Source organism: Trichechus manatus, unplaced genomic scaffold (genome assembly GCF_000243295.1).
Source record: "Trichechus manatus latirostris isolate Lorelei unplaced genomic scaffold, TriManLat1.0 scaffold00214, whole genome shotgun sequence".
Taxonomy (NCBI): domain Eukaryota; kingdom Metazoa; phylum Chordata; class Mammalia; order Sirenia; family Trichechidae; genus Trichechus; species Trichechus manatus.
Window position 1 is genome coordinate 300,028 of NW_004444150.1, and position 12,046 is coordinate 312,073.

The 12,046-nt window shown below is 60.5% G+C and overlaps 1 protein-coding gene across 1 annotated transcript in view; it reads left to right on the plus strand.

Annotated features, from left to right (window-relative positions):
- The first annotated feature begins 771 nt into the window (after nucleotides 1–771).
- The window catches only part of INPP5E (inositol polyphosphate-5-phosphatase E), a 15,044-nt gene continuing 3,769 nt past the window's right edge, over nucleotides 772–12,046 (plus strand). Inside the window, exons 1-8 of the mRNA XM_004388688.2 lie at nucleotides 772–1,526; nucleotides 6,561–6,684; nucleotides 7,928–8,025; nucleotides 8,460–8,584; nucleotides 8,748–8,867; nucleotides 10,757–10,864; nucleotides 11,520–11,681; nucleotides 11,762–11,877. Coding sequence (XP_004388745.1) covers nucleotides 772–1,526; nucleotides 6,561–6,684; nucleotides 7,928–8,025; nucleotides 8,460–8,584; nucleotides 8,748–8,867; nucleotides 10,757–10,864; nucleotides 11,520–11,681; nucleotides 11,762–11,877 — 1,608 coding nt within the window. The remainder of the gene's footprint in view (nucleotides 1,527–6,560; nucleotides 6,685–7,927; nucleotides 8,026–8,459; nucleotides 8,585–8,747; nucleotides 8,868–10,756; nucleotides 10,865–11,519; nucleotides 11,682–11,761; nucleotides 11,878–12,046) is intronic.

Below are 12,046 nucleotides of genomic sequence, written 5' to 3' on the forward strand. Positions count from 1 at the left end.
CTCGCCTGCGGCTGTGCGACGGTCGGGCGTTATCCTCCGCAGCTGCCTCGCGGGGACCGGGCCGGACTCTTTCAGCGGCCTCCACTGGGGACCGCGTTTCCACGAGGCCGAGGCCCAAGGTCGCCCGGCTGTGGGGCGGGTTCTGCGAGGAGGGATGCTGGCAGGAGCGCAGGTGAGGGGGACGCGCAGGTGAGAGGGGACGCCCAGATGAGAGGGGTGCCGAGGTGAGCAGGCAGGCCCACCTGGCGGGGAGGACTGAGGTGCCTCTGGCTTGACTCCAGGTGGGGCTGTGCCTGTGTGAACTAGCCTCCCCTTGGCCGTAACTTTGGGACAGAGAATTCTTACCTGTCGTTCCTGTCCTTCCGTAGGCCCTAAGTGGGGCTTGCTCATCTGACAGGTGTCAGGAAGCAGCACCCAGGGCACCCCTCATGTGGGTCTTTCTTGGACTCTCCCTGCCCTGTCCACAGGTGCCAGTCACTCCCGCCCAGCCGTCCTTCCGGAATGTGTCCCATGGAGTGCCAGTCTTGTGCTCTCCCTTCAGCTGTCTGTAGGTGACCCAGCACCTCAGGGTGTCCAGCCATGCAGCTGACCCTGGCCCTTCGGGACCACCTCAGGCTGGTGAGGGAGCCGCTGCTATTGCTGCCCCCGCCCCGGGTACTCCCCTGTGCAGCCCGCCCGGTAAGCCCTGCCTGTGGATCCCTGACACCGAGTTTCAGCCTCACGGGCAGCCCCCCAGGGAGCTTACGCTGCCCAGGCAAGTGAGCCTGGACCATGCCGTCCACCTCGGTGTCCGTGCCCCACGCGGAGGGGCCGCCGCAGCCAGGAGGCACCATGCTCAAGGAACAGCTTCTGCCGGGAGACAAAGGCCTGGCCCAGAACCCCCCAGCCCCACCTCCCACCGGGAGTCCTGGGAAGACTGCCACCAAGGACACACAGGCCATGGTGAAGGCCCTCACCCCAATGCCACCCGCCAGGCCCAGGCTGGAGCGCACCCTGTCCCTGGACGAGAAGGGCTGGAGGCGGCGGCGCTTCCGAGCCAGCCAGGAGGACCTGGCCGGCCAGGACAAGGCTGGGCCTTGCAAGGACCCCCCCGAGGCCCCCACCTGCAGCAGCTTACCGCCCGGCCTGAGCACCTCCTTACAAGAGATCCCCGAGTCCCACCGGGCCCCGGGAAGTCCTTCTTCGTGGGGTAACTGCCTCTCGGGCATGATCAGCACGTCCCTGGACCTGCTGCACAGAGAGGCCGCTGCCACGGGGAGCACCCCCAGGCTGGCCAACGTGCTCCCCCCATGCCCGCTGCCCGCCATGGACCTGAGTGTCTCCTCAGACTCGCTGAGGATGGCCAACAAGGTGGACCCTGACCGTGAGGATTTCCGGCGTCGCGTGCAGAAGCTGGTCCGGGCCCACAGCAGCCTGGGCCCCAGCCGGCCCCGCAGCCCCCTGGCCTGCGACAGCTGCTCCCTGCGCTCGGCCAAGTCCTCCTTCAGCCTCCTGGCCCCCATCCGTGCCAACGACGTCCGCAGCAGGTACACCCCCGGGAGGGAGGGTCTCCCCGGCTTTTATGTTGCTCGGAAGCAAGTCCCAAAGACTCACTGGGTATATTCTCCTCAAAGGTCTGTAAGGTTTACAGATGAGAGCCCCACCCCCAGCTCCTTCCCAGAAGTGACGCCCTCACCAGTTTGCCCTACACCTTTGCAGAGCTTTTCCTGTACGTCTCAGTACCGCCCTCGCACACGATGTACGGTAGATCGTGGTGTTGGCTTGTTCTGAGTGTGTATCAGTGAGATCACGTGCTACCTATTCCTGTGTATCTCGTGCGTTTTCTCTTGGCCTCTTTGTCGGTTCATGAAAGTAAGTCTGCCCCCTTCGTTTGGCCCAGAATGCCGAGCTGTGTGGAGCCATGGCTTTGCGAGCCTTGTTCTAATGGCTGCATTCTGGTGGGTTCCAGCTGCTGCTGGAAACCTTGCCTCAGCAAGGCTCCTGGAAGTGCTCCTGGGGGGCTCTCCAGGTCTTTCCAGGTGAGGCCTGCAAGTGGAGGTGCTGGGCCACTCCATGGCGGGGAGGGAACGGGTCGGAGCTTCGGAAAGCGCAGACCCCGCCTTCTGCGATCAGATCTGTCAGCTCTCCGCGGGCTCCTCCTCCCACCCCCCAGATCCCCCTCGCTGGCCCCTGTGTGTCCTGCACAGGCCGTCGGAGCTTTAACCATTGCTCCACCTTGTCTGCTTCCCCTCCCTGTGTGCAGCCCGCACCCAGCTCTCCTGGGCCAGAGCCCTGAGTTCAGGCGCCCCACGTCCCCAGATTGGACTTCCAGGGAGTTCTTGAGGTGGGCCTGTCCGAGCCATCTGCTGTCATCCGGAGCCTAACTGCCTCCTGAACCTGCCCTGGGCTTGTCCAGAGGGCCCAGGCTGCCACTAAGAGTCATCTCCACCCTCCAGTGCCATCCCTCCCCTTGGCTCGTGTTTGAGTGTCTGTCTGTTTGGGCTTCTCACGGCTCCTGTCCATGTCAGCGTCTCTAACAGGGCTGGGTGGGCTCTTTGTGAGTTGACGTCTGGTTGCGCCCTGCCTCAGAGGCCCCGTGCTGCCCTGGGTCAGTTCGGGCCTCTGGCCCCTGCTCTGGCTTCGCCTCCCCTCATCCCCCACCCACACGCTCTCCAGGCCTGACCCCGGCACACACACAGCTCTGGGTGCTCTGTGAAGGGGCTGTGTAGGGGTGAGGAGGGAGGGGAGTTTGAGAAGAGAAAGAGGTGTGAGGGGGCCACCGTATTGGTTTTCTGACGCTGCCGTAGCAAAGTGCCACCTGCTGGGGGGATGTAAGACAACAGGAATTCATGCATTCTCTCTGGAAGCAGAAGTCGAAGACCCAGGGGCCGGCAGGCCGTCTCCTGCAGAGGTCTTTCCCGGCTCCTGGTGGCTGCTGGCAGCCCTTGGCTCGTGGCCCCATCGCTTTGGTCTGTTCTGTCGTCATGCAGCCTTTTCTGTGTCTCTTAGGGACTCTTGGCCCTGGGTGTAGGGCCCCCGAAATGATCCTGGGTGATCTCACCTTGAGACCCTTCACTCAATCACATCTGCAAAGACCCTTCTTCCCAACAAGGTCCAGTCACAGGTTCTGGGGACCAGGATGTGGCCGTATCTTTTGGAGCCCCCATTAGCCCACTTTAGTCCCCGACGCGAGCCTACCACCCTGGCCATCCCAGCCGGGGCAACGCACCTTTGACACGCAGGCAGAGGGTCCCCCTCCACACCCCCGGAGGCCCCCTGCACCTGGAGGGGCCAGCGCCCCAAGTGGCCCACGATGGTCCCCCCACATTTCGTTCATTGAATGCGCTCCCCAGGAGGTCACTTCGTGCGTTTGAAGTGCCAGCGTGCTCTTCCAGTTGTGCACGGTCGATTCGCACACACCGCCGTGTGAGAGTCTGCACGTCATCCTGAAGACAGCCGCAAACAGGAGACTGACGGGGCTCCTTCCCCCTGTTCTGCTGCCTGAAGACCCCCTTTCCGGGCCCTGAGTGTGTCCCAGAGCAGGGGCAGCAGGCGTGCTCTGCAGAGGGCCGGAGAGCACACGTCTCAGGCCTTGTGGGCCATGCAGTCACTGTCGCATATCCCCGGCTCTGCCCTCATAGCTCCAGGCAGCCCCAGACGACACTACGCGAGAGGGCGTGGCTGTGCTCCCGCGGAACTTTACTTAAACCAAAAACCAAACCCGTTGCCGTCAAGTCAATGCCGACTCGTAGCGACCGTATAGGACAGGGTAGAACCTGCCCCGTAGGGTTTCCAAGGAGTGGCTGGTAGATTCGAACTGCCAACCTTTTGGTTAGCAGCCAAGCTCTTTTTTGTGTGAAAAGGAATTTTTTTTTAATTGTTGTAGTTTAAGTGAAAGTTTACAATTCAAGTTAGTGTCTCATACAAAAATTTATACATACATTGTTATGTGACCCTAATTGCTCTCCCTATACTATGACAGCACACTCCTCTTTTCCACCCCTGATTTCCTGTGTCCATTCAACCAGCTCCTAACCCTCTCTGCCTTCTCATCTCACCTCTAGACAGGAGCTGCCCGTTTAGTCTGATGTATCTACTTGAGCTAAGAGGCACACTCTTTACAAGTATCATTTTATGCCCCATAGTCCAGTCTACTCTTTGTTTGAAGAGTTGGCTTCGGGAATGGTTTTAGTTTTGGGCTAACCGAGAGTCTGGTCCATGCTTTCTGGGGTCCCTCCAGTCTCAGTCAGACCATTAAGTCTGGTCTTTTTATTAGAATTTGAGTTCTGCACCCCACCTTTCTCCTGCTCCATCAGAGACTCTCTGTTGTGTTCCCTGTCAGGGCGGTCATTGGTGGTAGCCGGGCACCGTCTAGTTCTTCTGGTCTCAGACTAGTGAAGTCTCTGGTTTGTGTGGCCCTTTCTGTCTCTTGGGCTAGTACTTTCCTTGTGTCTTTGGTGTTCTTCATTCTCCTTTGCTCCAGGTGGGTTGGGACCAATTAATACATTTTAAATGGCCACTCACAAGCTTTTAAGACCCCAGACACCACTCACCAAAGTGGAATGCAGAACATTTTCTTAATGAACTTTGTTACGCCAGTTGACCTAGATGTCCCCTGAAAGCATGGTCCCCAGACCCCTGTCCCTGCTACTTTGTCCCTCAAAGTATGTGGTTGTATTCAGGAAACTTCTTAGCTTTGGTTTAGTCCCGTTGTGCTGACTTCCCTGTAGTGTGTCCCGTCCTTCTCTTCACGTAAGGTAATTCTTGTCTACTATCTAGTTAGTGAATAACCCTCACCCTCCCTCCCCACCCTCGCAACCATCAAAGAATGTTTTCTTCTGTGTTTAAACTTTTTCTTGAGTTCTTGTAATAGTGGTCTTATACAATATTTGTCTTTCTGTGACTGACTAAACTCACTCAGCATAATGTCTTCCAGATTTCTCCATGGTATAAAATGTTTCACGGCTTCATCGTTGTTCTTTATCGTTGCGTAGTATTCCACTGTGTGAGTGTACCATAATTTGTTTATCCATTTGCCCATTGATGGGCACCTAGGTTGTTTCCATCTTTTTGCTGTCATGAACAATGTAGCAGCCAAGCTCTTAACCACTGTGGAACTTTACTTAAAAAACCAAAAACCCAGACCCATTGCCATCTAGTCGATTCTGACTCATAGCAGCCCTATAGGGCAGAGTACAACTGTCCCAAAGGGTTTCCAAGGAGTGGCTGGTGGATTCAAACTGCCCACCTCTTCGTTAGCAGTCGAGCTCTTAACCACCACGGAACTTTACTTAGAGACACTGAAATGTGGATTTTATATAAGTGACACCTGTCATAAAGTACGTGTTACCAGAAGAGACCATTGGAATCCAGGAAGCACAGAGAGTTCTTATCAAAAGCACCTGATCCTGACCCCGTCCTTGCCCGTGAAGAGTGGACACTGGCTTGAAGTACGGGCGCGATGTTGAGGAAGGGCGAGGGGCACTGGCAGGGGCTGCGTGTGCAAAGCCACGTGTTCACCCACGACCGCGGAAGAGAACATGTCAGCAGACAGCATATCAAGAAGGAATAGCGTAAACGTGTTACTCGGAGAAACTGGTAGAACAAGGGTTTGAAAACTGGACCCGTGGACCAGCGCCAGCCCTCCCGCTGCTCTTGTACAGCCCGCGAGCTAAGCATGGTTTTTACATTTCTAAGTGGTTGGTGGGAAAATCAAAACAGTAGTAATAATATTCCATGATGTGTGAAATGGTAATGAAACTCAGATTTCAGCGTTGACAAAGTTTCATTGGCACAGCCGCGCCCACTGGTTTCCGTGCGGCCCGTGGCCGTCTTGTGCTAGGACGGGCCTTGACAGACTGCACGGCCCACAGAGCCCAGTGTTCACTGTCTGGCCAGAGGAACGAGCACATTGAGTGTGTCCTTCGGGGCCAGACAGGGTGAGGGGTGGGGATTGACTGGTTTTCATCATGGGCTTTCCCAGGCTGTTGGGTATTCTTAACCCTGTGCACACTTTATTCTCTTAACATCTTAAAATGAACGGACGCCGTAGGGACATGAGGGTAGGCGTCCATCCCTCAGGCGGTGTCCCACACTGGCCCTGGCCCTCTGCCCTGCCAGGCGCCCTCCACCTTTCTGTGTGGACCAGAGGTTCTCCCCGGGCAGCTGCACATGCTCACAGGCCTGCGTGCAGTGTGTCCCTCCATGGCCCTGCCCGGGACCTTGCCCTTTAAGAGTTGCACTGAAAGAGCCCAAAATGTCCCCTTCAGGTCCCTTCTCCCAGGAGGACTTGGGAGAAGTGTGGACACACGCTGGTATTTATAGAACTGCGCACACGGCTGGTTTCCAAGGGCGTAGGCCACCGTAGCGCTATGTCCGGTGTGACCTGCGGGACACAGAACATTCCTGCTCCAGGAGTCGATTCGGGGGCTGATGCTGCCCAGGCAGTGGTCGGCCACGTGGCCCCATCTGCTCAGACCCAGCCTCGCCTGACAACCGTCCTGCGGTGAAAGGCCTCCTTGGACAGGGCCTGGGGCCCTCGGCTTCTCCAGCTGGCGCTCAGTCTGGCCTCCTCTCCGCAGGAGCTACCTGGAAGGCAGCCTCCTGGCCAGTGGGGCCTTGCTGGGCGCGGACGAGCTGGCGCGGTACTTCCCGGACCGGAGTGTTGCTGTCTTTGTGGCCACTTGGAACATGCAGGGCCAGAAGGTATGTGGTGCCACCCACCTGGTGATGCACAGGTGCCCCCAAAGCCCTCCTCCCCCACACCCCTATCTGCAGCCACCTGCCTCTGCCCGGCCCCTCCTCCCTCACACCTCCGTCTGCAACCACCTGCCCCTGCCCAGCCGCTCCTCTCCCTCATCTCCGTCTGCAGCCACCTGCCCCTGCCCGGCCCCTCCTCTCCCCCCACCTCTACGCTTCTGGGTCTTGACCACACTGACTCCCCCCCTGCAGGGCACTTGCCCCGTGGCCCTGCTTTGCCTTACTCCCCGCAGCCCCCCAGACACCCCCACTCAGGAGGACCCATCATCCCTGTGCCCACCTGACCCTAAGCCTCCTGCCCTCCGTGCTGGGCTCCCTGGAAACTGGTTTTGGGCAGGTTTCCGTTGACTTTCTCGGGTGCTGACTCTCCACCTCCCGTGACCTGGCCAGGCCTGTCCGGGGAGGGATGGGGTCCTGGCTGCCTGGGTGCGCAGCCTGGGCACCAGACGTCCTCAGCCTGGTGTGCGAGAGGGTTGGGCTTTCTTGAGGCTCTGCAGGAGGTGCAGCAGGTCAGCAAGGTAGCTCTTCACACGGGTCTGAGGCGCTCTCCCAGGCGGGGGGCAGGGAGGTGTCACCCAGGTGTCGGTTAGTGATGGACGGGGTCAGAGGTGGCCCGGTGGCCGTTCCCTCCCTCGGCCAGGTCTGGGCGAAGGCGGGCACCAGCGCCATCCCTGCCCACCCACAGGGTGTGGCTCGACCCCTTGGCCAGGAGGCTGTTCGAGCAGAGGCGGGCCACCCACTTCGCCAAGCCCACGGCCCTTCCAGGATTCAGCCACGTAGCCAAGCATGAGGCTGGAACCTGCAGGCCTGTGGCGAGTGGTGGTGGGACCCCGCGTCCTGCCGCTCGGGGCGGGGGCTGAGGTGCATTAGAGCGGTCAGACACCTGGATGCCGCAGCTGCTAACGTGCTGGGTTCACGGCCCAGGAGGAGGCCCGGGGCAGCCTGTGGTCAGCCGGGGGTGGCTCCCGGACACGCTTGTGTTCCGTGGGGAAACAGGCCTGGAGCGGCCGGCCCAGACTCATTGCATCTCTGGTAAAAGGGCCGTTTGCTGACCTGCTCAGAAAAGGCGCTGTGACAAGTATAGCTGGTGGCTCTGCAAAGACGCGAGCCAGGCAGGCCTCCTCCTGGGCCCCTGTCCCTGGACCCCCGTCCCTGTGCCTGCACCGACCCCATGCTGCTCCTCCCTCAGGAGCTCCCGCCCAACCTGGATGAACTCCTGCTGCCCACCGAGGCCGACTATGCCCAGGACATGTACGTCGTCGGGGTCCAGGAAGGCTGCTCTGACAGGTAGGCCTGGCCACCACTGCACCTCCCCGTCCGTCCTCCACACTCCCAGGCCGCCAGGCCCCGCGGTCTGTGTGCGGTGGCTCTGTCGCGGGCCTGCGGACTGGAGTTTGCGCTGCCCGGGACGCCCATGGGTGACCGACGTGGGCCACCTGCAGTGCCGCGTGCTCTCTGGAGCCGTAGGCAGGGTCAGGCGGGGCCGAGGTGGCCTGAGCACGTGGCCATGCCTCGTTTCCGTGGCGCCTCGAGCCTCCAGCTTGGATGCAACCAGCTTTTGTAGACGGAGTTGTTGGAGAGAGCATAGAGGCCGGAGAGCAGCCTCCGCTGGCTTCCCTCAGTCCCTGGCGGTGGGTCTCCTGCCTGCACCTCCTGCAGGGGCTCAGGGTGGTGGTCCGGGCGGCCCCCACACTGCCCCAGGCCCGTGACTTTCTCCACAGGCGGGAGTGGGAGGTGCGCCTGCAGGAGACGCTGGGTCCCCACTACGTGCTGCTCCAGTCAGCGGCCCATGGCGTGCTCTATCTGTCAGTCTTCCTCCGTAGGGACCTCATCTGGTTCTGCTCAGGTGGGTGGTGCTGGATCCCCAGGCGTCTTACCTGCCTGTGGCCGGGCCACTGGCTCAGCCCCGGGGTGGGGGGCTGTGCGGCTGTGAGGGCGGTGTGTGGGCGCAGGCTCGGTGGGGCCAGCCCCAGGAACGCTCCCTCCCTCCGTCTGTCCCTCCCCTGCAGAGGTGGAGTGCTCCACGGTGACCACGCGCATCGTGTCGCACATCAAGACCAAGGGCGCCCTGGGTGTCGGCTTCACCTTCTTCGGCACTTCCTTCCTCTTCATCACGTCCCACTTCACCTGTGAGTCGCCAAGCCGTCACCTCAGAACCTCCCCTCTCCTCACTGCCAGGGGGCATGGGAGGGCGGGGTTCCTGGGACCTCCAGCAAAGCTGTGGCTCACGAGGACCCTGGGAGGGGGCCACGGTGTCTGCGACATCACTGCCTGTGTGCGGGGCTCCGTCCCATCTCCTGTGAGTGAACCGGGCGCTCCTGGAGACAGGCCAGCCCCTCGCGCGAGCCCGTTGCACAGACGCGATGCTGAGATGGTGCGGCGCCTGCCCCAGGGCCCTCGGCCAGGAGACCCCTGGCAGCGCCAGGCCAGGCCCCAATGGCGAGACCCCCGGCAGCGCCAGGCCAGGCCCCAGTGGCGAGACCCCCGGCAGCTCCAGGCCAGGCCCCAATGGCGAGAGCCCCGGCAGCACCAGGACAGGCCCCAATGGGGACACTGGTCCTGCCAGTGGCAGCCTCTGCAGAGAGGCCAGGTGGAGTCTGTTCATTTCAGTGTTTAGGGACTCGGGCTGAGGTGCTGTCCTGGCTGGAGGACGCGGGGCCCACTCACAGCCTCAGGGTCCTCGGCAGGCAGTGGGCAGCTGTACGGGGGCCTCACTCCCATCAGCAATGCCCTGTCTCCGCCGGCCGCTCCCTGACCCCTCAGAAGGCTGCACGGCTCTTTTGATCACTTAAATTCTAGAACTGCGGGCTGGGGACGGTCTGTGGTGGATGAAGAGATGAAAGAGACAGGGCGACCAAACGTAGCGAGCCAACTGGCGGGACCCGGGCTGGAAGAACTAGCTAAGCCGCGTGCTGGGGACGCCTGCGGATGGGGCTGTGGGCCCGCCGCCGGCTTGTTGGTCATAGGCTGTTGGTCTGCGATATCCGGTCCCGTGGGAGAACATCCTGGTTCCTACGGTGCATGCTAAGGTGTCAGGAGTCTGCAACCGACTTTGCAATGGTTAAGCTGAAAAAAAGTAAGCTAAAAAAATATATACACGTGTATACACACACACACACACATCTGTACACACATACACCTGGTGGTTGTCGTTGGGTGCCTTCGAGTCAGTTCCGACCCGGAGACCCTACAGGACAGAGTAGAGCCGCCTCAGAGGGTTTCCAAGGAGCAGCAGCTGGTGGATTCGAACTGCCGATCTTTTGGTTAGCAGCCTGGGCTCTTAACCACTTCGCCACTAGGGCTCCATATACATGGTGTGCGTGTGTGTATACGTGTGTACACAGCACATACACGCACACACACAGGAAGAGTAAGCTGTCACGTACAGCGTCAACACTCGAGTCAACGTGGTCGTGTGCAGATGTTCATTGTACAACTCTTGTGACTACCTGGGTGCTTCAAACATTTGTAATAAGATGTTGGAAAGAAACAGCCAGAAGAGGAAGCCGTCCGCCATCCTGGTTGCTTCTCGCAGGAAGAGACGTGAGCTGTGTCCTTTTTTATCGTGAAAATACACAGCAGAACATCCCCCCGCTCATCCGTTCCTGCACGTACAGTTCAGTGACACGGACTATATTCTTCAGGTTGCGCAACCATTCTCATCCTCCTTCTCTGAATTATCCCACCGCATGAACGTAAACTCACTGACCTCTAAGCAAAAATTCCAATGGTCTGTCCTGCTTGAGAGAGCTGGAGCCACAGACAGAGCCCCCTGGTGCTGACCCCGGGCGGTGCTGACCCCAGGCAGCACAGCCACAGAGAGGTGTGGCGGTGGAAGCTTGTGGAAGCCTCATCAGGTGCTGGCCAGGCCTCGGCAGGGGAGGCGTGAGCATCTCAGTGAAGGCCGCCACGGGGGGCTGCTCTCGGGGACACTCACCCTCGCACCGTGTGGCTGGGACCCTCAGTGTGTGTTTTAAAATCTGCCTCTGGAGCCCCCGCCCCATGTCTGTCATTGCAGCTGGAGACGGGAAGGTGGCGGAGCGGCTTCTGGACTACACACGGACCATCCGGGCCCTCGCCCTGCCCAGGAGCGTGCCCGACACCAACCCCTACCGGTCCAGCCCCGGTGAGCGCGACGCGGCGGAGCAGACGCGGGGCTTTGCAGCACCGTTCACGGCAGATGCGTAGCCTTCACTGGGGAGCTGGTAGCCTCCCTTAGCTCTTGGGACAGTTTAGCAGAAAAGTGCTTAGAACTTGGGAGAACCAAGGTCAGAAAAGTCTAGAAGGTCACTGGCCAGTGGAAGTCAGGCCAGTCTGCAAGCCCTTACCAGATTGTGGCTGCGTGGGCCTGGGCAGTGGGCGGGCAGACCAGTGCCCACCAGGCCGTGGAGGCTCAGGGCCATGGGAGGGTGGGGCCGTGGGGCTGGGACTTGGCTCTGCCGCCCGCCACCCTCGGGGCCGCAAGCATCACTCCAGCCCCTGTACCCCTTCCTCGTCACGACGGGCACCCCACCTTCTGGGGGGGCTGTGAGGCTGAGGTATGTGCTGGGTGACCAATGAGGGGGTGGTGCTGGCATGAGACCGCTCCATGGGTTTCTGGGCGCCTGCAGCTGTTTGAATGTACGTGGCGGCCGCCTACACCCCGAGCCTCCCAGGACTGCCTGGGGCTGCCCCCTGCTTCTCTGGTGAGCCCCTGGCCCGCTGTGATTCTGGGGCGGGGGGCAGATTGGCCCATGACACCGCGGTCAGGTGTGGCACTAAACAGCCCACCTGTGCCTCAGTGGACGTCACCACCCGCTTTGATGAGGTCTTCTGGTTCGGGGACTTCAACTTCCGGCTGAGTGCCGGGCGGACGGCTGTGGAGGCACTCCTGAGACAGGAGCTGGAGACAGACATGTCAGCCCTGCTGCAGCATGACCAGCTGACCAGGGAGATGAGGCGAGGTGAGTGCCGGCCTGGGTGGGCGGGGAAGCGCGGGTGCGGGCCGTGCTCTGCCGGTCTAAGCTGCCCTGTGACGCTGCAGGTGCCATCTTCAAGGGCTTCCAGGAGCCAGACATCCACTTCCTCCCCTCATACAAGTTCGACATTGGGAAGGACACCTACGACAGCACCTCCAAGCAGAGGACGCCCTCCTACACGGTGAGATGCCCCTACATGGTGAGATCCCCCTACACGGTGGGATCACCCTACACGGTGAGATCCCCTACACGGTGAGATCATCCTACACGGTGAGATCCCCCTACACGGTGAGATCCCCCTACACGGTGAGATCCCCCTACACGGTGGGATCACCCTACACGGTGGGATC